The sequence below is a fragment of the Heptranchias perlo genome, chromosome 21 (assembly GCF_035084215.1).
Source record: "Heptranchias perlo isolate sHepPer1 chromosome 21, sHepPer1.hap1, whole genome shotgun sequence".
Taxonomy (NCBI): Eukaryota; Metazoa; Chordata; class Chondrichthyes; order Hexanchiformes; family Hexanchidae; genus Heptranchias; species Heptranchias perlo.
Window position 1 is genome coordinate 39,903,469 of NC_090345.1, and position 23,613 is coordinate 39,927,081.

The window sequence follows — 23,613 nt, forward strand, 5'->3', positions numbered from 1 at the left end:
TCCCAATGTTGTGCATTTGAAATAGAGCTTCAGGCCTTTAATGGTGAAATCATTGGTATATAATAATGCTTTAATTTTCTTCAAGTTTCAATACACTAGGAAATTCTAATCTAATTAGATAGATACTGTCTTGAAGTATGTTCATTTTATAATAACCCTTCCAAAGTGAGGGGATTCATTGTTATTTTGGGAGAGAAAGTATTTGGAAGAGACCAGAATCATGATGATGTAAGTGATGTTGCATTTCAAACTCAGTTGGAAAGCTCCATCAACAACTTGCTCCCAGTGATGATGATTCTTTAACCATTTTCAACATCCTGTCTGATTGTAGCTGGTTTGCTGTCCATCCTGTCAGCATGAACAACACCAATCACCTGGTTAGCAGTGACAACATGGGATATGCGTCATACCTGTTTGAGCAGGAGAAGAACACAGACTCTCTGCCTGGGCAGGTCAGTAGTACTAGAACGTGACAATGTTCTGTGGTGTTACCTGAGGGAAACTTCTTGTTGGAAGCCCTCTAACGGCCTTAATACTGCAGTGGGGGTAATTTTAGCCCACAAGAATGGGTAGCCAGTAAAAACAGTTGATTTTTGAAGCAGGACCGCGTCCCAGCTCCAACACGCCCACTTTCGGGTTTAACCCGGGCGCGTTTGGATGCGCGCGCAACAGAAACCCAGAAGTCCCATCCCCACTTAAAGCCGGTGGGACAATACTTAAAGGGGCAATGTACCTCACTGTGATAGTTGAGGCACTTAACTTTTTGTGTATTAAAAATGTCAAACAAAGTTAACCTTACCTGTTCGGGTTTCCCATCGCTTCTGATTCATGTCAGGTGAAAGCAGGTGGGAAGGGCCGGACCTATAAGGTCAGTGACTTTATTGCATTGCTTGTGGGCCAGGAGGAGCAGGAGTGCTTCATCCAGGCCCAACAAGCTCACCTGGCGCTGCCGGACCACCGACAACCCCCACCCTGTACCCCCCCCCAACCCGATCTTCTCCAAGCCTACCTGATTTCGGCCACGTTCCCCCCACTTCCCCCACCCCCCCTCAGATTTGTTCCAGGGCCCATGATCAATCGCTCCTTCCCTCCCCCCTCACCGATTTGCGGCTCTTTTCCCTTCCGACAGGCAGACAGCCCTTCAATCTGGCTGCCGACGTATGGGAAACCTGGAGGCACAAATACTTACCTTCAGTTGAGTTGTGATCGCAGATTGCAACACACTCATTTGGCTTCCAAGTTCCCCACACGAATATCTAAAGGCAGTCTGGGTTCCAGGCTCCTAGCTAAAATCATGCCAACTGTGTCAGCCTTGGCTCAGTAGGTAGCATTCTCGCCTCTGAGTCAGAAGGTCGTGGGTTCAAGTCCCACTCCAGAGATTTGAGCACAAAATCTCGTCTGTCAGTCCACTGTAGCACCGAGGGAGTGCTGCACTGTCGGAAGTGCCGTCTTTCGGATGAGAGGTTAAACCGAGGCTCCGTCTACCCTCTCAGGTGGACGTAAAAGATCCCACGGCATTATTTCGAGGAGCGGGGGGGTTCTCCTGTTGTCCTCGCCAATATTTATCCCTCAACTAACACGCAAATCGGCTGCTGCATTTCCTACATTACAATAGTGACTACACTTCAAAATTACTTTGTTGGTTGTAAAGCGATTTGATGTGTTCTGAGGTCGTGAAAGATGTTATATAAATGCAAGTCTTTCTTTCTTTTATACAAACCAAAGATTCAGACTTCCCTTTCTCCCTCCCACCCCCATAATGGCTCGTCCTAGCAAATGCACTTCCAAATGTGGGGCTGAGCCAATAATGCAGGAAAATTGTAGGCTTGATTCTTGATCCACGCTCAGTAAGCTTATTTCAGCTGGAGTGGTACTTGTGCTGCAAATGGCTTCAATACTGCTGAGTTAGAGGGGGGGGAATTTATCCGTGGTTCCTAATGCAGTGACACTCTTTGGAAAATGTCCGTATGTGAGATGTGAACTGCGGGAAGGATTGGGCTCAGGTGTGCTGTTAGCCCTCCCTCCATGTCGTTAAACAGCCTGCTGATCCTCTCCGCGTTGGCTCAGAAATGAAGAATGGGCTTCTCATTGCTTCCTTAACTGGACCTCGAGTATGAATTATTGCCTTCAGGAGAGGAGAAAGAGTAAGAATAAAAGAAAAAAAATCCAAAGTCCTTTTTGATGGTCAAGCTATTAATAAACACACTCAGCCTTAACCTTAACCTGTCTCAGCTTTGTCTCTTCTCTCTCATCAATACTCCAAAAAAAAATTGAAGTACTTGCAACTACTATTACATTGAGATAAAGGATGCCATTCATTTTAATCCACCCCAGTAGCTGAAAATAGAAACAAGTTTGCACAAGCCATAACATGAACCTGTTCTAACTGTGGTAAATTAGATCTAACTCAAAGGCACTGTTAGTACCACATTATCTGTAATGAGGCATGCAATCTATGCTGTATCACAACCCAGGAATGTGCCTAAATTTGTACAGCTTGATATTAATTTATTAAATAAAGAACATTTTCTAAAATAAATTTCCTCACATTATATGGCACATCCCCAACTATGTAATAAGAACATAAAAAAATAGGAGTAAGCCATACGGCCCCTCGAGCCTGCTCCGCCATTCAATCAGATCATGGCTGATTTTCGACCTCAACTCCACTTTCCCGCCTGATCCCCATATCCCTTGATTCCCTTACAGTCCAAAAATCTATCGATCTCAGCCTTGAACATATTCAATGACTGAGCATCCACATCCCTCTGGGGTAGAGAATTCCAAAGATTCACAACCCTCTGAGTGAAGAAATTCCTCCTCATTTCAGTCCCAAATGGCCGACCACTTATCCTGAGACTATGCCCCCTAGTTCCAGACTCTCCAGCCGGGGGAAACAGTCTCTCAGCATCTACCCTGTCAAGCCCCCTCAGAATCTTATGTATCAATGAGATCACCTCTCATTCTTCTAAACTCCAGAGAGTGTGGGCCCTTTCTACTCAATCTCTTCTCATAGGACAACCCTTTCATCCCAGGAATTAATCTAGTGAACCTTCATTGCCCCCCTTCTAAGGCAAGTATATCCTTTCTTTAGATAAGGAGATCAGAACTGTACGCAGTACTCCAGGTGGGGTCTCACCAAAGCCCTGTACACTTGTTGTAAGACTTCCTTACTTTTGTAATAAAGACCAACATGTCATTTGTCTTCCTAATTGCTTGCTGTACCTCCATGCTAACTTTTTGTGTTTCTTGTACGAAGACACCCAAATCCCTCTGAACACCAACATTTAATAATTTCTCACCATTTAAAAAATGTTCTGTTTTTCTAATCTTCCTACCAAAGTGAATAATCTCACATTTCCCCACATTATACTCCATCTGCCACCTTCTTGCCCACTAACTTAACCTGTCTATATCCCTTTGCAGACTCTTTGTGTCCTCCTCACAGCTTACTTTCCCATCTAGCTTTGTATCGTCAGCAAACTTGGATACATTACACTCGGTCCCTTCATCTAAGTCATTAATATAGATTGTAAATAACTGAGGCCCAAGCACTGATCCTAGAGGCACTCCACTAGTTACAACCTGCCAACCCGAAAATGACCCGTTTATCCCTACTCTGTTTTCTGTCCGTTAACCAATCCTTTATCCATGCTAATATATTACCCCCAACCCATGAGCCCTTATCTTGCATAACAATCTTTTATGTGGCACCTTATTGAATGCCTTTTGAATATCCAAATATACTAAATCTACTGGTTCCCCTTTATCTATCCTACTAGTTACATCCTCAAAAAACTCTAATAGATTTGTCAAACACATTTCCCTTTCATAAAACCATGTTGACTCTGCCTAATCATATTATGATGTTCTAAGTGCCCTTTTACCACTTCCTTAATGGATTTCAGCATTTTCCCGACGACTGATGTCAGGCTAACTGGCCTGTAGTTCCCTGCTTTCTCTTTCCCTCCCTTCTTGAATAATGAATAATATTGCTGTGGTCAGTAAGACGGATGCCAGATGCCTCCTTTAAAACTGTGGCTCTGGGCACAAGATCGGTGTTTGTGCTCCACACAAGCCTCCTCCCTCCCTCCCTACTTCATCTAACCCTACCAACATATCCTTTTATTCCTTTCTCCCTCATGTGTTTGTCCAACTTCCCCTTAAATGCATCTATGCTAGTCACTCCGACTACTCCTTGTGGTAGCGAGTTCCACATTCTAATCACTCTCTGGGTAAAGAAGTTTCTCCTGAATTCCTTATTGGATTTATTAATGACTATCTTATATTTATGGCCCCTAGTTCTGGTCTCCCCCGCAAGTGGAAACATCTCTACGTCTATCTTATCAAACCCTTTCATAATCTTAAAGACCTCTATCAGGTCACCCCTCAGTCTTCTCTTTTCTAGAGAAGCCTGCTCAATCTTTCCTGATAGGTATAACCTCTCAGTTCTAGTATCATCCCAGTAAATCTTTTTTGCACTTTCTCCAGTATCTCTATATCCTTTTTATAATATGGAGACCAGAACTGTTCACAGTACTCCAAGTGTGTCTAACCAAGGTTCTATACAAGTTTAAAATAACTTCTTTGCTTTTCAATTCTATCCCTCTAGAAATGAATCCCAGTGCTTGGTTTGCTTTTTTTATGGCCAAATATTCCAGTTGACATATGGCGGGAGGTCATTTTCCAGTGACGGAAAAGTTAGCAGGAGATGCCCTTTACACTCTGGTGGGAAAGGTTACATGGAATAGCCAAATACAAGCAAATCTGAAAGGAAGATGACCAATTCGCTCAAAGTCCCACTATGGGATCAAACAGAGCCTGAGGGTGACCCCATTTACTGCTTGTGCTCATGTGCATCGAGCCCGAGTTCCCCTTTTTCACTGGACTGTAACGAAGCATTCAGCAATGTCTAAGCTGATTCTGAGTTTCGCTCTGCTCCTACATTTGCAGCCTTAATATGATTTTCAAATTTAATTATTCCTTCCTATAAAGCATAAAATGTTAATGGACACAATATAAATTATGTACATGATATTAATGTAAGTTGATGAATAATTCAGTTTAAATATCAGTTATGTCCTCTATTGTTCAGTGTTTTTACCCTTCGGCTGTCGGAACATAACAATTTAAATTGCCCGTTTAGTCTGCAGCGGGTGAATAATTATTTCAACTTGATTTGTACATATACAGGGACCATTTGTTGCAGCTTTCGCATCCTCCAATCTCGGGGATGTCTCATCGAATATACTTGGCCCTCACTGTGTGAACACCGGTGAAACATGTGACAATCCTGACAGCACCTGCCCTGTTGGAGGAGTAAGTACGATGTTTGAGACCTCTGAGCACCCCTAGTGACAGATTAGCGAGCGTATGGATCACACATCACAGCTCACCAAGTAACTTTAAACCACAGTGCTGCCGGAAAGGCCTAGCTGATGCCTCACTCCCAGTCATACCTGCAGTTGTCTTTTGGCCTGAACACCTCAATAAAATGATCTGTCCCCCTCCATTACACCACCCAGCCTGACAAATAGTAGTAAGAAAAATTATCATTATTTAAAAAATTTATTTGTACACTTGATGTATATTTAAGTACACTTTTTGGAGCTTATTAACGGCTGGAATTCAACCGTCAATCTGTGGTGAAGATCACTATCTTTCGGTAGAGTTTTCATGCCATCTCTACCCCTTCAGCTTGTAGCTTTCTTCCAGTTATCCATGATTCTAAATGCACAATCAAATTAGTTCTTTTTTTCTTCAGTTAAACCCTCATTCCAGGAAGAGTCTTGTGCGTCAGTGAGCTTTAAAAATTCACGATTAATGGTGATTTCATGCATTTTTTTTCTAAATTTTACAGTCTTCGATGTGCATGTCTGTGGGCCCTGGGATGGACATGTTTGAGAGCACTGCAATCATTGGACGCAATATCTACAATAAAGCAAAGGTGCGTAAAGCTCGGTGATAATTATGATCTAGCAGCTAAATATAACATGAAGCAAATACCTGAACAATGTTGATCAAAAATCAATGACCCAAAGTTAATCGGGGTGGGGAGGACCTGTAATGTAACCATTTTGGAGGAACAAATGTAAAGCACAAATGCCCTGACCTTACCATCTGCCCCGTATTATTGAAATCAATTGGATTGCCTTGATCTATTCTCTGTCTAAGACAAATCTTTGTTATGTTTGAGCAAATACTTTTGAGGCTGAAAGGAATGAAAGAAAGCAGGCCTTGATCAGTCTGCAAAGGGTACAATCCCACTGACACCAGTGTTGTGGAGTGGGGCTGCTGCTCTATAGTTCCTTTGTGTTATGTCACTCTGCTGTGTCTGGTATTCTTATGGTTAAATATCTGACTGCTCAGAGGAGTCCTCTAACTGGGATTATCACAATCAATCGAAAATGTAAACCTACCTAAAATTCTGGAAGTAAATAGTTAAAGAAAAACTACTCAGTTGGCAAAAAATACTTACATATTACATGTAAACATGTAAGTATTGTACAGTTTGTGGCACCTCCCTCTGCATTGCTGTCATCTTTAGGAGAACACAAGCGGTTTTGTTTATTCCCTATTGCAATGTTGGTTGTTAAATTATGTAACATAAGATAATTGTGATGTAAAGAGTACCATATATATTTGAAAAATTGTACATAAAAATGTACACATAATCCATGGTGGTGCACGCTTTCTTAGTTAAAATTGAGAATTACTGCTGACGTGCTTTTGGAATTTCTTATCTTCCGTGCGTTTTATTTTCAGGAGTTGTCCAGAACAGCCACCAGAGAAATCAAAGGCCCTATCAACTTTGCACATCAATGGGTCAATATGACTGATGTCACTGTCCAATTCAATTCAACACATACAGTGAGTGCCAGACTTCGTAACTATTATGCATGACTACCATTATTTGATTAGGCACATGGGTCTGGTCCATTGTCAGTAAGTTAAATGAACTTCACAACATGACCCTTAGGGAGCACTGTCTGGGGAGGCTAAGTGGGTTGGATAGTAGGAGGGTGAAATGGGAAATTCATCATACCAAAGATAATTTTTTTTCACAACCTGATATAAAAAGAATAGTTTATGGGCTACATTAATCAAACTACAACTTCACATCACCCGTTCTCACGGGTAAGTTGGATGCTCTCTTTGCCCGGTGATGTCAAGTTAAAAATTATTCTTTAAAAAGTAGAATTGAACCACAGTCGTTGTATTTGGTAATGCAACAGATTGAGTAAGAAGGAAACCATTTCTAAGCCTTTTACTTTGTGGGTTTTCAGAGGGAAGGTGGTCAAAAGGAAAGAGAAGGATCAAATGGTTGAATTTCTTATAAGCCCTATTGGCAGTGATTCTTTGGCAGGGCAGAAATTCCACCCGCCCTTGCCTGCACCCCCGTTCTCCCCACCCCCCGACTACGACCCATTTTCCTGGGTCAGGGTTATTTACATGTTGAGGATGGACATCAGGGCTATTTGCGGTGCCTGCTTCAGATGGGGGGTGGGGAAGAGGAGGGAAATCAGTGCGGTGCCTTGCAGTCATAGAGTGTGGCAGGCAGTGCAAAGAATTACAGGGAATCCACAGAAACAGGCCATTCGGCCCAACTGGTCTATGCCGGTGTTTATACTCCACAAAAATCCCATAACACTGTGATTATCTCTTCACACACTGCCCCCATATGTATGCATGAGGGACAAGACTTTTCAATTAAAAAAAAAAATCCCATTCTGCCTAGGCAAAATGACCATTTAAATTTTAAACTCCCCTGAGTTCCCCTTCCTCGGGGGAAGAGTTTAAATTTAAATGGTCATTTTGCCTAGGCAAAATGTAAATGTTAGTTTTTTTTTGTCCCTCAAGCCCAGCGATGGTAATGGTACAAATGATGGGAAATGAGTCTTATAATAATATCAGTCCTATTATAATATACCCGAAGTCACTTCCTGTGGAAAATATCAGAAGTGGTGTCAGGTGGCCTGGACCCAATAGGACAGTCCTCTGTCCAATCTTCCTCCCCTGCATACAGAGGAGGTTTGGTCCTCTCATTTCTTTAATTCTTGTTCTCTGCCAAAAAACGAAAGTGCAAAATTTTCTGTTTTCTCTGGCACTGCTATTCCATTTTCAAAAGTCCTACATTAAAAACTTTTTCTAGTGTTCACCCACTAGATCTCCAATAATTCAAAGATTTTTCCCTACAACTCATGCTGAGATGTCAGCTGTGGCTCAATTGGTAGCAGAAGGTTGGAGTCAGAAGGTTGTAGGTTCAAAACCCACTCCAGAGACTTGAGCACATAATCCAGGCTGACACTCCAGCGCAGTACTGAGGGAGTGCTGCACTGTAGGAGGTGCCTTCTTTCGGATGAGACGTTAAACTGAGGCCCCGTCTGTTCTCTCAGGTGGACGTAAAAGATTCCATGTCATTATTTCGATAAGGGGCAGGGGAGTTCTCCCCGGTGGCCAATGTTTATTCCTCTTTGTTCCTTTTTACACTGAGCGCTGCATGGTTTCTAGTTATGCCTCTTAATCCTATTAAAATAATTTAGCTTTGGCAGCCTTTGTTCCAAAAGTACAGAACGTTCCCAAATTTAAAGAACTTGCACGTCAGGTAAAGCTGCATTAACATCATGTTCCATGGCTGCAAATTGTATGGATCTTTATTCTCTCCATTTAAAAGCATTTAGCGGAGATATTTGATTTGGTATAGGATAGCAGAATGAGGAGACAGGAGTATAAGTTAAAAAGGGATAGATTCAGGGAGGACATAGGAAAGCATTACTTCACTGAGAGAGGATAGTTTTTGAATTGCCTACCTAGGGGCAAGTAACTGCAAGGTCAGATCAGACGGGTATCTTGAAGAGAAACACATCATATAACTGCTAGGACTGCTGGAAGGTGAAATAGGTAGATCTCCGTGCCTGGATTTTGACAGAGCCATAAAGAGAGCGGGGGTGGGTGGAGGATTTATTGATGGGAAACCCGGAAGTATGGGTTTCCCGGACATCTGTCTTTTAAATTTTCTCAGTAGGTTTCCTGTGCAACAGCCAGCCAGATTGACAGGCTGCAGGGTGGGGGGGCTCGGGCTCAGTCATTGCCTGAACCCCCCCCCAGAACCCCCAGTCATTTGGTTGGGTGGGAGAAGCGCGGTTGGGGCCATTCATTGTGCGGGGGTGGGGCTGGTCATTGGGGGAGGGGGGTTGGGCCGGTCATTTGTGGATAGAAGGGTTCGGGCTGGTCATTTGTGGGGGGGGGGGGGTTGGGGCTGTCATCAGGGGGCATCAGGAAAGTGAGGGTGCGTGGATAGATCGGAGGTGGTCAGATCATGGCAGGATCGTTGGGCTTGGATGAAACACTTCTGCTCCTCCTGGCCTCCAAGCAGTGCAACAAAGGCACGTACCCATTATTCCGGCCCTTCTCGCCTCCTCTTACGTGGCGAGAATCATGAGCCCCAGGAATCCCAGCCTCCATGAGTTAAAAAAATAAAAAAGCTGTTAAAATGGAGGCACACAGCCTCCTTAAAAGATTTCAGTGACCGACCCGCCTCCTGTGAGTGGCTTGGTCGCCCGCCCCTCGACTTGCCTCCGTTAAAACCACAAGTGGGCCACTTTGAGACGGTTTGGGGTCAGGTTTTACAATTTTTACCTTCCCACCCGCCCTTGGGGGTTAAAACTCCCCCCGTTGTGTTTTCCAGTCTCAAGATTTTCTCCTAATCTTTTCAGAACCATGTCTGTTGTTATTTAATGCTGTCTTGCTCCTTCACTGTTATCCCTGGAAATCTGATATCTGACTGTCTCTCTCTCTCCCTGTGGGTAAAGGCAGTAAGTATGGTGACTCACAGTTTTAATGACCTACCATAACAATTTGCATGTAGCAAGATGTCCCAAGGCACCTTAATGCTTTCCAAAATAAAACTGTTTTGCCTTTTACAATGTTTTGGCAGCAGTAGGCCAGTGAATATTGAGGCCCTAAATTATATTAATGGAGATTCTATTTTCCAGGGCCGCACGTGCAAGCCTGCCCTTGGATACAGCTTTGCTGCTGGTACAACTGATGGAGTGGGAGCCTTTAACTTTACACAGGGTAAGTCTGGTATTGAAGGCAGGAGCTTTCAAACTGCTGAACAAAAAAAACTTGTGTCCCCATTTCCCCCTGCGAAAAAAAATAATAAATCCAATAGTTTGTTGATATCTATCTATCTATCTATCTCAAAATGTCTTCTTCAGAGACTCTCTCCGTAGGTTTTGACTTGAACTGTGATGATGTGTCTATAGGAACTGTTGACGGAGATCCATTTTGGGATGCCATCCGTGACATACTGCTGAGAACACCCTCCAATGAAACCAAGGATTGCCACCACCCCAAACCAATCCTTTTCAGCACAGGGGAAGTAAGCTGAATCTTAACTTTCAGTATAATAAATGAGTAAATGAAAAATATGCATCATTTAAGATTTTCCTCAATTGCTAGACTGTGTGGTGTCCTCCCTAAAAACATTTCTGTAAGGCAACAATAAGTTCAAGCTTATCTAACCCTAACCCTAACTACGATGATTGGCTCACATTCATTTGAAGGGATAACTGTGCCAATCAAAATCTACTTCCATTTCCAACAAACAAAACAAAAAAAAAGTTGCAAGAAGGACCTTTTAAAAGGTCTGATTCATTTATCTTTAAAATGTGCAGGCCTTGTAAAGGCTCTCCTGCCTGCAGGTTCGCCTAAGACCTCATTCCCACCAGGTCTTCATGGGCATGCTGGGACCGTGGCATCCGGTACACCCAGGGGCCGGAACATGGCACAGTGCCCTTTCCCGCCTATATTTACATATGCCAATGAAGCTCACACCAACCCAGGCCCAACCAGAGCATATAGCGCCACCCAAAACCAGCAGGAATCCAGTGGGACTGATTTTCACCAGATTTCCTTACTTTTACCACCTCGTTGGAGCCCTGATTTTGGTGGGACCAAAGGGGTAAAAATCGACCTGAGTGCCTTTTGGGAATTCTCATCTCTGTCTATCTTTAAGCTTCTGGGAGCAATCCTAAAATACTTACATGGTGCAGTCCTTCATCGCAAGCACTGGACACATTAGTGCGAAGTACCTGTAGATAGTTGGAGATCGATGCAAGAAGTTTCGATTGGTTTCCTCATCAATTTCGTCCGTTGGGATTCCCAACTTGACAGATTTCCAGGTGAGGGTTGTTGCCGAGCTGAGCTCCCATGGAATGCTCAGGTCCTAACTGACGACATAAATTTACATCAAGATTTAATCATCTAATTTTTCTGATTTTTAAGTCCATCCAAGCATTATAAAACCGTAATCTTAGAGTGTGCTGCTTTCATACCTTGTTCACTCCTTGACCATGACAGACGATTTTCCAAAAGACTGAGCTGTTGAGAAATATGACTCGGTTTAAATGCCTAGCATTAACGAGAGGGGTCAGTAATACAATCCCCTCTTGTGTTTAACACTCTGTAAGTAGACCCTCATTATTGCAAGGTGCTTCTCTCTCTTCTCTCCTCCCTCCCTCATAAAGATCCTTAGAACATTCTTTAACCTTGGTGAAGCAAGAGTGTTTGTTTTACTATACTTGCTCTTCAATAATAAATTATTCTTGCCAGGATTTTCCATTTGGTAATTCCTCTCTGTTATTGTTTGAAATGCATGATGGTTTCTTTCCATGGACTTCAAAATTTATCACAGTAGCCTAATTTTTAACTGAATGCTGTATCCTCACCTTTCAGATGACAAAACCCCTGCCTTGGCATCCGGATATTGTGGATGTACAAATTCTTACCCTTGGGACATTGGCGATTGCAGCCGTTCCAGGGGAGTTCACGTGAGTCTTTGCCAAAGTTTTATAAGCTTTAGACAGCAGTAGAAGGAGTTTAATGGTATCAGCTGCTGTGTGATTCCTTGTCGTAGTCACTGTGATAAAACGGTACACTCGGGGTTGTAATCCAACTCCAGAACCATGTTATTATTTAGTTTGATAAGTTTCCTTTTTCCTTTATGATCTTTTTTATTAGTTGTGCCCCTTTAAAAAGGGGGCACATTTGTTTGTTTTTTATTTAATGACAACCCAGTGTCTCCTTTGTGGTTATTTTAGAAAAGGCATAATCCTTCTCCTTGTATGTGGCACTGGATTGCTGGATGCGCCTGTGTTTGTTTTCATACTGTCCATTTTAATAATGCTCACTTAGTGGCATTTTCACAGCATTCACTGATTTAAATGCTGTCAGGTATCCCATCAGCTGTCAAGTGAAATAAATTAATTGAATTGATTGTTTGCTCTTGGGGGGTTTAACTATCCTTGTGAAAATGAGCTGTTAAAGTCTCCAAATTTCCCTTTTGATTTTTTTTCCCTAGCACTATGTCAGGAAGAAGGCTGAGAGAAGCTGTGAAGCGTGTAAGTTATTAATCTATGCCAAGTTACGTCAAGTACCTCAGATGTGTTTCTAAGGAGATTAAGCTGAGAAATACATCTAAAATACTTCAGTTGAGCTCCCCCGATGGTCTGATGGATAAAGGCACTATCTAGTACAACATGAAGTCACACAGATCAGGGCTTGATTCACGGTTTGCGTTGTATTAACTAATCTCAGCCAAGGGAGCAGTTAAGGCACTACATTAACCAAGTGCAGAGTAACAGTAAACCAAATAATTAACCCATGTTCCCTCCTAATTGCTATCCGGTGATAATTGCTGGAAAGTGCCCAATGTGAATGTAGGATGGGAGCTCGATCAGGCACAGCTGTGATGCCCTCCATGGTGGAAAAGTCCACTGACACCATCTAGGCTTAGACATGAATGATGGCCATGTGACTGACGTACTGGAGGGCTGTGGAACTATACCCCAGCAAGAAGAAAACAATACATTCACCTCATGCTTCGTACATTTTATGAAGCAGTACTTGAGGTGCACATCAAATCTTTGTGGTGCCCACTATTTGTACGCACCAAAGTACTATTTGTTTTACATTTTCTATCTTTCCTCCCTCTTGCTTTGTTTTCATCAAGCCCCGTCCTTGCCCAATAAAGGCAGGCAGGCAGACAGACAGGTAGCCTGTGTGCAGGCCCCCCCCCCCCGACCATACTGCTCTGTTTATCCCAGTAGAAGGATTGCAAGAGCGGCCTGGAGTGACTCTATCTCTCTGATATTCCACACCCCTAAAGGCTTCTGCTTGGTGCTTGAAATCTGGAACTTGCTGTGTGAGAACCTCATATGCTGTCACTATGAAGCACAGCCCATTGCAGCTCAAATACACTGTGCATCACTATGTCCTACCCTATCAATTTATTTCTATTTCAAACATAACCAGCCCTTTTAAAATCTTAAGTGCTGAATTTCCTATACAGCCTTCAAAATATTGACATAATTAAAAATCAGTTCATAAGTAAAGAGTCATTAGGAATTATTACAGTTGACAATTTTTTTTATTATTACTTAGAAGGTATGTGACACTAGCAGGACAGTATTTATTACCTTAAGGGCATTGAGTTATCCACATAGTATGGGACCAAACTCACGTGTGGGGGTATAGGTTCCCTTCTCTGAAGGGCGTCAGTGAACTATTTTAGTTTGTTATTTTCTGATGCCGGCCCCCCATATTGCCATGCCAGAGATTGGAACGCACACTAGTCCACCACCATAACCATTAAGCTACCATACCCTGTCATTACTCTCCTTATAGATATAGCTGCATTATAAGACTTGCAAAAAATCATGTACATGAAGCAAACACTGCAAATATTGCCTTTTCTTTAGTATTTTAATTTCCACTCTCCCACCCTCAGCAGCTTCTGCCCCATTCTCTCAGTTTAAGCATGAGTCTGTGGGGCTTGTATATCATTTCAGATTATAGATGATACACGCAGGCATTCTGCAACAGTTAGAGATAAAATCGAAATGCAATCTTACAACTGTGACTACACTTCAGAATAAAGTACTTAAATGGCTATAAAGTGCTTTGGGACGTCCCAAGGTCATGGAAGGCACTATATAAATGCAAGACTTTCTTTCTTTTCTCTCAATACTGAGTTTGTTTGTGGAGCAGCTCCAGACTGTTGTAAGTCATTTATTTTTTGATTTTCTGAACGGCTAAACGAGTGATCCTAAACAGATCAGGTTGTGATATCTTCCAGTATATTCGTACCGATTCAGTCCTGCCTCCATCCTTTCCAAGGCCACTGTTCCATGCTGCTGACTCCCTAACAAATGCAATCAATATGAAATATCTTAAAGCATCAGCAACTCCCCCCTGGGCTAACTGTGATTCATGAATCATCCACACTCCCAATACCTAAGGTGCATGGCATTTAGTGTACAATCCAAATACCAAATCTGAAAACCAGGCTGGGAATATACAATCCCTGACTAAAACTCGAATCTCCCTCAATACACTTCCATCTAAAACTCGACTCTCCCTCAATACGCTCCCTGACTAAAACTTGAATCTCCCTCAATACACTCCCATCTAAAACTCGAATCCCCCTCAATACACTCCCATCTAAAACTCGAATCTCCCTCAATACACTCCCATCTAAAACTCGAATCTCGCTCAATACACTCCCATCTAAAACTCGAATCCCCCTCAATACACTCCCATCTAAAACTCGAATCTCCCTCAATACACTCCCATCTAAAACTCGAATCTCGCTCAATACACTCCCATCTAAAACTCGAATCTCCCTCAATGCACTCCTATCTAAAACTCGAATCTCCCTCAATACACTCCCATCTAAAACTCGAATCTCCCTCAATACACTCCCTGACTAAAACTTGAATCTCCCTCAATGCACTCCCTGTCTAAAACTTGAATCTCCCCCAATACACTCCCATCTAAAACTTGAATCTCGCTCAATACACTCCCTATCTAAAACTTGAATCTCCCTCGATACACTCCCTGCCTGAAACTCAAATCTCCCTCGATACACTCCCTGCCTGAAGCTCAAATCTCCCTCGATACACTCCCTGCCTGAAACTCAAATCTCCCTCGATACACTCCCTGCCTGAAACTCAAATCTCCCTCGATACACTCCCTGCCTAAAACTCGAATCTCCCTCAATACATTCCCTGACTAAAACTCGAATCTCCCTCAATATACTCCCTGACTAAAACTCGAATTTCCCTCAATATACTCCCATCTAAAACTTGAATCTCCCTCGATACACTCCCTGCCTAAAACTCAAATCTCCCTCGATACACTCCCTGCCTAAAACTCAAATCTCCCTCGATACACTCCCTGTCTAAAACTCGAATCTTACTGGCTTTGTAACATATGTCGAAAGACAATAATATTTAGCATTAGAAATTTGGAAGAAGTTGTTTTTAAAATGCAATAATGAATGAGCAGGAAGGGAATTAATTATTCAGAAGGCTTAATAGAAGTTCATGTCCACATTTTATTATAAAAACGATTGCATTAATTAGAGCAGTACTTATAATAGATGTCTTACTTTCTCCCTCCCAGGAGCTTGAATCCACTGAGTCTTTAAAGGATGTTGATGTCGTTGTTTCTGGACTGTGTAATGTTTATACCCATTATATCACTACATATGAAGAATACCAGGTAATGAAACACTTCATGCCTTCTTAGAAGATGGTTTAACAACAGATTTTGTTTTGCTTGTGGAAATCTAATTCATATCGATGGAGCTCTGCAATGGTACTTTTCTGATTCATTTTGCTTTTGCTAAATTGGTCTCAGTTTAAAAAGAAATTCTTTGATAGAAATGCATGGTTTTGGGTGCAAAGGCAGCGATTTGGCTGCAATGTGTGTCTGAACCAAGAGTCCCGAGGCTCCACAGGCAGCTCACCCTTCTGCAGAATCGAATTTCGGGCCTCCTGCCTTGCCGACAGCGGGAGGGGGATCGAGGAGGACAGTGGGAGGGAGCTGATCGTGGCTGGCAGCAGCCCCTCAGGAGTGCTGTGGAGCTGGGAGGAACACTCCTGCTCCTCCTGGTTCCACAGCAAAATTTAAAAAGAAAAATAGTTTTGTTTTCTTTTTTGGTGGTGGACGCTTGCTAGGCCATGTCCACACCAGCAAAACGTGAGGGGAGCAGGCCCGGTGTTTACTCCACTCAGGGCACCGCATTTCCCAGAGGGGTCCCAACAAAGACGTCACGCCCCTGCCATTAATATAAGGGATCAACGCTTGTTTTAGGCAGACACCCTGAAAAATGGCCCAACCCAATATCGGATCGGACATCTTTCAGGTATCCTTGGGGCGCAGGACGTTAGTCCCTGAAACTGGCTCTTGTTGCGCCCATTTTTATACCCATAAGACGTGATTTTGCCTCTCCCAGCAGACTGTCTGATTGGGAGGGGGGGGGGGGGGCGGGGGCGGGGGCTGCTGGCAGGTGGCGGGTTGAGTCAGCAGTGTACTTGGCTACAACATGTCTAGATTTGGAGGGGAGTGGTTAATGGACAGGATAATCTTTTCCAGTCCTTTTGCATGTCTGACTAAACCATTGCAGGTTGAAATTAATTTGGATAACCCAGTATCAGAAACCGTATTATCCGTCATCTTTGTTTATGAAACACAATGGAGTTGAAAGGGGATGGGTCTCAAAGTTAGGTCAATTAAGCTTCTTTTAAAAAAAAATTGAGAACAACTACTTGCATTTATATAACACCTTTTAACGTAGAATAATGTCCCAAGGCGCTTCACAGAAGCATGATCAGACAAAAATCAAGACCAAGCCAAAGAATAATAAGAGAAGGGTGACTAAAAGTTTAGTCAAAGAGATAGGTTTTAAGGAGGGTCTTAAAAGGAGGAGAGGGAGGCGGAGAGGTTTAGGGAGGGAGTTAAAGATGTTTAGGGTCGAGGCACAAGGCACAACCACCAACGGTGGGGTGAAGGGAATGGTGATGCACAAGTGGGCAACATTAGAGGAACACAGAGATCTCAGAGGATTGTCGGGCTGGAGGAGATTACAGAGATAGGGAGAGAAAAACCAAGGTGAGGGGCGAAGGCTCATTGTGTAAGGCATCATTCAGAGAAGGCAAGGTAAATCAATAAGTAGTGAATAGGTAATACCAAGCTTGGGTTTTAAAAACCTGAAGATTGTATGAATACAGATTGTGTGCGGGTGTATAGCATGATGTCAGGACTACTTGGAGAAGCATCCCCAGCATATGTCTGTTTATACCATGGTTATACACAAATATTAAATGTTCTAAAAAGTTACAACAAATGAAGTGAAGTAACAGCAGTTGGAGGTGATGCAGTGATATCATGTGACAGAGCGATCAGTCTATGAGCGACTTGCCTTGATCTTATTGTTTTGAAATGGACTTTATTTCCATTGACTAGTTTCTGTTGCCTGATTTAGGCGCCTGTCCTTTCCATGTTCGTTAGCGTTCGAAGAGTTGTCGAAGGAATGTTGATGTAGTTGTATGATATCCTGTAATGTACTCCGGACATTAGGGAATAATGGCTTCAATAAACTCTTTGTGAACCGGTCATTGGCTGTCAGTGCACTTAGGTCAGTGTTTACTTTAAAGATGCAGCTGTTAAATTACGAACAGGATCCCTGCAAAATGGATTTTCGAAATGGATTTTTTTCCTGTTTGGATTCCTCACTAATTCCTGGAGCTTTCTTTTTCGCAGTAGGGAGAAAGGATAACTTAGGCTGTGGACTTTTTCATGAATCCCACTCTGACTGAGCTGTCAACTCTGGGGAAATGGGACTAAGGTTTATATCAAAAAAGAGTGATTCTAACTGCGAATCCATTTAGAGGATGATGCTTTTTGCTTTTCAGAGTGAAATTGGCCACATTATTCAACTAAAATCCTGTCAATTCAGTTAATAGGTATTGTAATTTTACAATTTACTATGTCACTCATCAAAGTCTTAAGGGTTGCTTTTGCTCAAATCTTTTAAATGCCATCAACAGTGAAACTTAATGGGGCTGAGATTCTTCAACCAAAGTGTGCTCCTGCATCATGTCAGTCATCTCACCCGTTTTCCTCAATGTCCCCTCCTTCATATCGTTAACCTCCAAAACGGGGTGCTGGAGAGCTTTGCTTTAGTACAGTGCTCCATCTAGTGGTCTAGCCGGAAACTGGCAAATTTCACAACGTGTACATGGAGGCTAGGATTTCAGCTTTTAGGCCCAGTCCTGTAGTCCTCGAGATCTTAGACTGATGTCATTAGTTGATCTGACCTCACTCTTTCTGCTGTGTGACCAATGGATGGAGACTAAAATGTAGAATGTGATTTTTAAAAATTTCAATCAGATTGCTCGGACTCTGATCAAAGTTTAACAGCAAATCACGGGCCTAGCTGACAGCCATTGTGTCCCTTATTAGAATTCAGTGTTCAAAAGTTCAAAATCCTCAATCAACACTTCAAATTTTATTGCTCAAATGATGTTTCTCCACCCTTGCATCACTCCATTGGATATGAATCACTGGAGTAGAGCAGAGATTTGAGCCATGATATCACCAGTGGAATTGAGAATAGGGGGTAATCTAAAGACAGACGCAATAAATTCCAAGTGCAACACTTTCATTGTGAGATATTAAAACAGATTTTTGTTCATGTTGCAGATGAGATTGCGGCCTAAATATTCGATGGCGCCATGCCTGTTTATTCAGTTGCAAAACAGGCGCCTTAGCATCCAATATGACGGTCATTATGTGCCAGAAGAGCACCAGCTGCCATATTAGTAAAGGCAGAAAAAGAGGCGTCCAGGGCCAGCATCTGAAACAGGCGTTGATCCCTTTGCATATGCAAATAGGGGGCTTAACCCCTGTTTGAGGCCCCCTTTGGAAAATTGGGCTGCCCTGAACTGAGCTGGCGCTGGGTCGGCGAGCTGCCTGGGGATGCCCAGCAGGTGTCTGCAGCCCGCCAGTCTCATGTAAATGAGGTCTGAGGTCCAACATCGGGTAGATATCGGGCCCACCCGTTCTGGCGCAGGGATCAATCTCTCGGCCTACACGTGTTGCCTGCACTTAGTAAAAAAGAAAATTGCAACTTATTTTAAAAGTTCTACACAATCAGATAATTAATTGCTATTTAATTCTTATTCAGGTTCAACGCTATGAGGCAGCGTCAACAATATATGGTCCTCACTCTCTCTCAGCCTACATCCAACAGTTTAAAAGTCTGGCTAAGGCCATAGCAGAGGTGGGCAATAGATGCTTATTATTTTTCATTTTAAAAACTAATTAGAACATACTAAGCTAATCCATGATGATATAAGATGGTCAGTCAGTGGTTGGAGTAAACACAGATTAGTATCTGAATTTCAGAGCACAATTTCCATGAAGATTAATAATTGGAATTGTAACTAATAAACGCAACCTGTTTCAATAATTTTATTTTCTATTGTATATATTAATCATCACACAACTAAAGCTATAATATAAATCTCCGGTCAATTTACAGTAGTTAATATATATCCATTATAATTCCACTATTGGTTGGTTGCTTGTGAAGAACTGCTTTTGTCTAAACCTAGTGACCATATTTAGTAAGGAGTCTTACAACACCAGGTTATAGTCCAACAGCTTTATTTGAAATCACAAGCTTTCGGAGCTTTCCTCCTTCGTCAGGTGAGTGTAGGATTCCGTCCATGCACAGCATAAATAGTCAGAGAACAATGCCTGGTGATTACAGATAATCATTCCAACTGCCCGTTATCACACCTCGGCAGAGAGATAATCAAAGCAATCAAAGGAGTGGATGGTGTTCAGACAGAGAAACATTACATCCCAGACTACTGAATACACAAGCGGTCAGAACACAAAGACAGAGAGAGAGAGAGAGAGAGACACACACAGAGAATGACCAGTTGTATTAAAAACAGATAACTTTTTTTTGCTGGTGAGGTTACATGTAGCGTGACATGAGCCCAAGATCCCGGTTGAGGCCATCCTCATGGGTGCGGAACTTGGCTATCGATTTCTGCTCGACGATTTTGCGATGTGTCACACGACATCACAAAATCGTCGAGCAGAAATCGATAGCCAAGTTCCGCACCCATGAGGATGGCCTCAACCGGGATCTTGGGCTCATGTCACGCTACATGTAACCTCACCAGCAAAAAAAAGTTATCTGTTTTTAATACAACTGGTCATTCTCTGTGTGTGTGTCTCTCTCTCTCTCTCTCTGTCTCTGTCTTTGTGTTCTGACCGCTTGTGTATTCAGTAGTCTGGGATGTAATGTTTCTCTGTCTGAACACCATCCACTCCTTTGATTGCTTTGATTATCTCTCTGCCGAGGTGTGATAACGGGCAGGTGGAATGATTATCTGTAATCACCAGGCATTGTTCTCTGACTATTTATGCTGTGCATTGACGGAATCCTACACTCACCTGACGAAGGAGGAAAATTTTGAAAGCTTGTGATTCCAAATAAAGCTGTTGGACTATAATCTGGTGTTGTAAGACTCCTTACATTTGTCCACCCCAGTCCATCACTGGCATCTCCACATCATGACCATATTTAGTGCCATTATTGTACCCAGTGGTAAAGATCACAGTTAGATACACTAACTTTATGTTTGAGATACCAGATTGAGGAGAGCAGAGTGTGCAGTTCTTAGATTTTGTTTATTCTTATAAAAAAAAGTCTTGAGTATAATCCATATCATTGGTTAATATAATACAGTAGTCACTTTGTCTTACAATGTGTTAGACTTTGTGTAATAACTTGAAAAAGACAAAAAGTTGTTGCTCAATGGAATTTGCTTGCTGTTTTCAGTCCACAGAATATTTAGCACAAACTAGATGAAATGCAACTGGGACATCAATTTTTAGAAAGCATTTTCCTGCTTGAACAAAGGTTTTTTTTTCCCAGTGGAAAGTAGGAGGAATTGTGCATTGATCCAATCTTGCAATTACTGATGAAGAATTCTCAAGTACAGAGCATTATATTTAACAGCTTCACGTAGCCCACACTTAGGTTAAACCAACATTTGTTTTTGTTTTGCTTAATTTTTTAGCTTCTCACTTCACGACTGATTAATACGTTTTCAGAATCTCTTCCATCTAAAATCATCTGACAGTGCAATGCGCTGGTTACTGATTCACAAAACACAATTTGAATCAGAGTTGATCAGACAGCCTTGTAGCCTGCTCCAGTTGACACTGTATAAATACTATTTAACAGTTGTAGTCCCTGGTTTTGGGAAACATTGCTAGAACATTGAGACGTGAATTTGGTTTTGATTGCTTTATCCTGAACCAGGTTCTAAGCTCGTGGATGATATTTTGATTCGAGTACTACAGTGCTTTATCCAGTTTTCTAAGATAGTTTCATAATCATACCCTTCATCTTTCCTATTTGATTTCTGAGCCATTAAAATACTTGTTATAACCTCTAACTATTTTCTGATGTTCTAGAATTCTGTTGATCAGTTGCCTAAAGGTCCTGAACCACCCAATTTTTCTGATAAGAAGTTGATCCCATTACTGTTCGATAATCCTGTTGATAAAAAGCCAAACAATACAGCATTTGGTGACGTAGTAATAGATGTACAAAGATCATACAGACTGGTAAGCAAAACATATTATTCATGTTTTCTGTTTTATACATGACCTCTTTTTTCCAATGCAAATTAGGGGGATTTATGAATTGATCCATCCTTGAAATTATTGATGATGGATACTCAGCTATTCTCTATAATATACAAATTTTAGCTATTCATGCTCAGAACACAGTTTTCCTCTCCCTCTCTAATTTTCCTCTTGATTTTCTTCCTATACTGCCTTTCTTTAAGTCAGTAGCTGAAGTTGGGGAACAGTTCCATAAACACCAATAGCCACCTGGTATCTCAACCATTCTTCATGTTTCTGTCCGGACAGTGGAGTTTAGCTAGTTAACCATGAGGGGAAATCACAGCTGAGCTTGAACCTCTCTCCTGCAGACAATCACACGTGTGCAATACCAGCAAGGGTCACTGAAGCAAGGGTAACCATGGTTGTTTTACCTTTCTACCCCAGGAATATGGAGGCCAACATCCAGTACATCGTAGTAACATGTCAGGCAGTGCATTTACCCATCACACAATCAGGGAGCTGCCAGAATTTTGTTTTTAAAGATTTCATGAATGCCGGCCATGTTTAAACCTCAACTAAGTTTTTACAGCATGCCATCTCTGACACTCCTCATCAGAGTCTGGGAGCAATGCAGTCAACCCAAACGTCACATTCAAAGGAACAGATTAGGTCTGAGCTTTGATTCCTGCCTTTATTTTGTACTGATTTATTTTAACTATATTTGGTTCAAAATTTATTGTAAAATTCAAAAAGTTACAATTCATGGGGCATTTAGTCAATTTACAGAAACAAGCTATATCAAACAGCAGAAGATTTGGTTGAACATTTGAATAGTTGTGCACATTTTAAGTACACAAAATGCTTTTTAAGAATTGGCTTGTGAATTTAACAGAATAATTAAAGACAGATTTATCATGGTATTTCAACCCAAATTTAATTTTTTTAAAAAGCAGACTGGCTACTTTTCATTTTGTAATTTTATTTTTCTCCTTCCATCACTCCAAATATACTGGTGTCAGAAATTTGATGGAGATCGAGAGCTCTGACGGTTGCAACATTAGAATGTTTAAATCCCAGTTAGGAGACCCAAACCAAGGCAGTAGACCTGTTGCCAGGCCTTGACTACTGCTGCTCTTGAGCTGATCTTTACAAGGACCATGAAAGCAGTTTGGGGTGACAGGCATTTTCATTTCCCCTCCTTGTAGAGAAGCATCTGAGCAGAGATTGGGGATTAGCCAAGTGGGTCTAAAACCTATCTTTACAAGCTTAGGGTTTTGCCTTAGATATTCTCTCGGACTCAGCCGTGCTGATCATTCCCGTAAGTGGCCTGAGTGACTTACCCTTGGGGACATGCCCATACTGCTCATTATACAATAGCATAAATTGGGTATAAAAATGGTATCACCTTGTGATCTGAATTGGATATTTGTGCCTTTCACACGTGCTCCCATTCACCTCTCCAATCTTTTTGAAGGCGGACTGAGAAAACACTTGGTAAGATGAGGTCAGATACAAATCTTTAAGATGCTTTATTTCACAGCAAATGAACATGCAGAGCAACAGTTATGATCAGACTCACTTAATTCAATCAGTACAACTTGTCTTCAGGTAATAATACAAAATAATGAACATGCTACACTTCCTTATATCAGTGGATCATTTTGCCTGACTTAAATAAAATTACTCCTATTTACCTCCTGCATACTCCATCTGAGCCTGATGAAAGCTTGTCCTTGCAGCTTTCTGTTTTAAAAACCTGACTGTCAGTGAGTGTTTCTGTCTCAGTTTTTATTTCCTATAGTTCACAACCCAAGGGAATGGCCTGTGCCAGACAACATCTGCTGAGTGCCTGGGACCAGAGACCTTGGAACACAATGCTTGTGTTCTTGTTCATTCATGCCTTTGTCACCTCCAGACTCAACTATTCCAATGCTGTCCTGGCTGGCCTCCCACCTTCCACCCTCCATAAACTTCAGCTCATCGAAAACTCTGCTGCTCGTATCCTAACTTGCACCAAGTCCCGTTCACCCAATGTGCGTATTGACCGACATTTGCTCCTGATCCGGCAATGCCTCGAACATAAAATCCTCATCCTTGTGTCCAAAT

At 42.1% G+C, this 23,613-nt stretch overlaps 1 protein-coding gene across 3 annotated transcripts in view; it reads left to right on the forward strand.

The window, feature by feature from the left end:
* Positions 1–23,613, forward strand: part of asah2 (N-acylsphingosine amidohydrolase 2) — a 206,219-nt gene that overhangs the window by 40,981 nt on the left and 141,625 nt on the right. For all 3 annotated transcript variants that reach the window (XM_068002563.1, XM_068002564.1, XM_068002562.1), the window contains exons 9-19: positions 332–452; positions 5,194–5,319; positions 5,861–5,947; positions 6,766–6,870; positions 9,996–10,077; positions 10,269–10,384; positions 11,740–11,834; positions 12,365–12,404; positions 15,469–15,567; positions 19,037–19,132; positions 21,352–21,504. In XM_068002563.1, the coding sequence (XP_067858664.1) occupies positions 332–452; positions 5,194–5,319; positions 5,861–5,947; positions 6,766–6,870; positions 9,996–10,077; positions 10,269–10,384; positions 11,740–11,834; positions 12,365–12,404; positions 15,469–15,567; positions 19,037–19,132; positions 21,352–21,504 (1,120 nt within the window). The remainder of the gene's footprint in view (positions 1–331; positions 453–5,193; positions 5,320–5,860; positions 5,948–6,765; positions 6,871–9,995; positions 10,078–10,268; positions 10,385–11,739; positions 11,835–12,364; positions 12,405–15,468; positions 15,568–19,036; positions 19,133–21,351; positions 21,505–23,613) is intronic.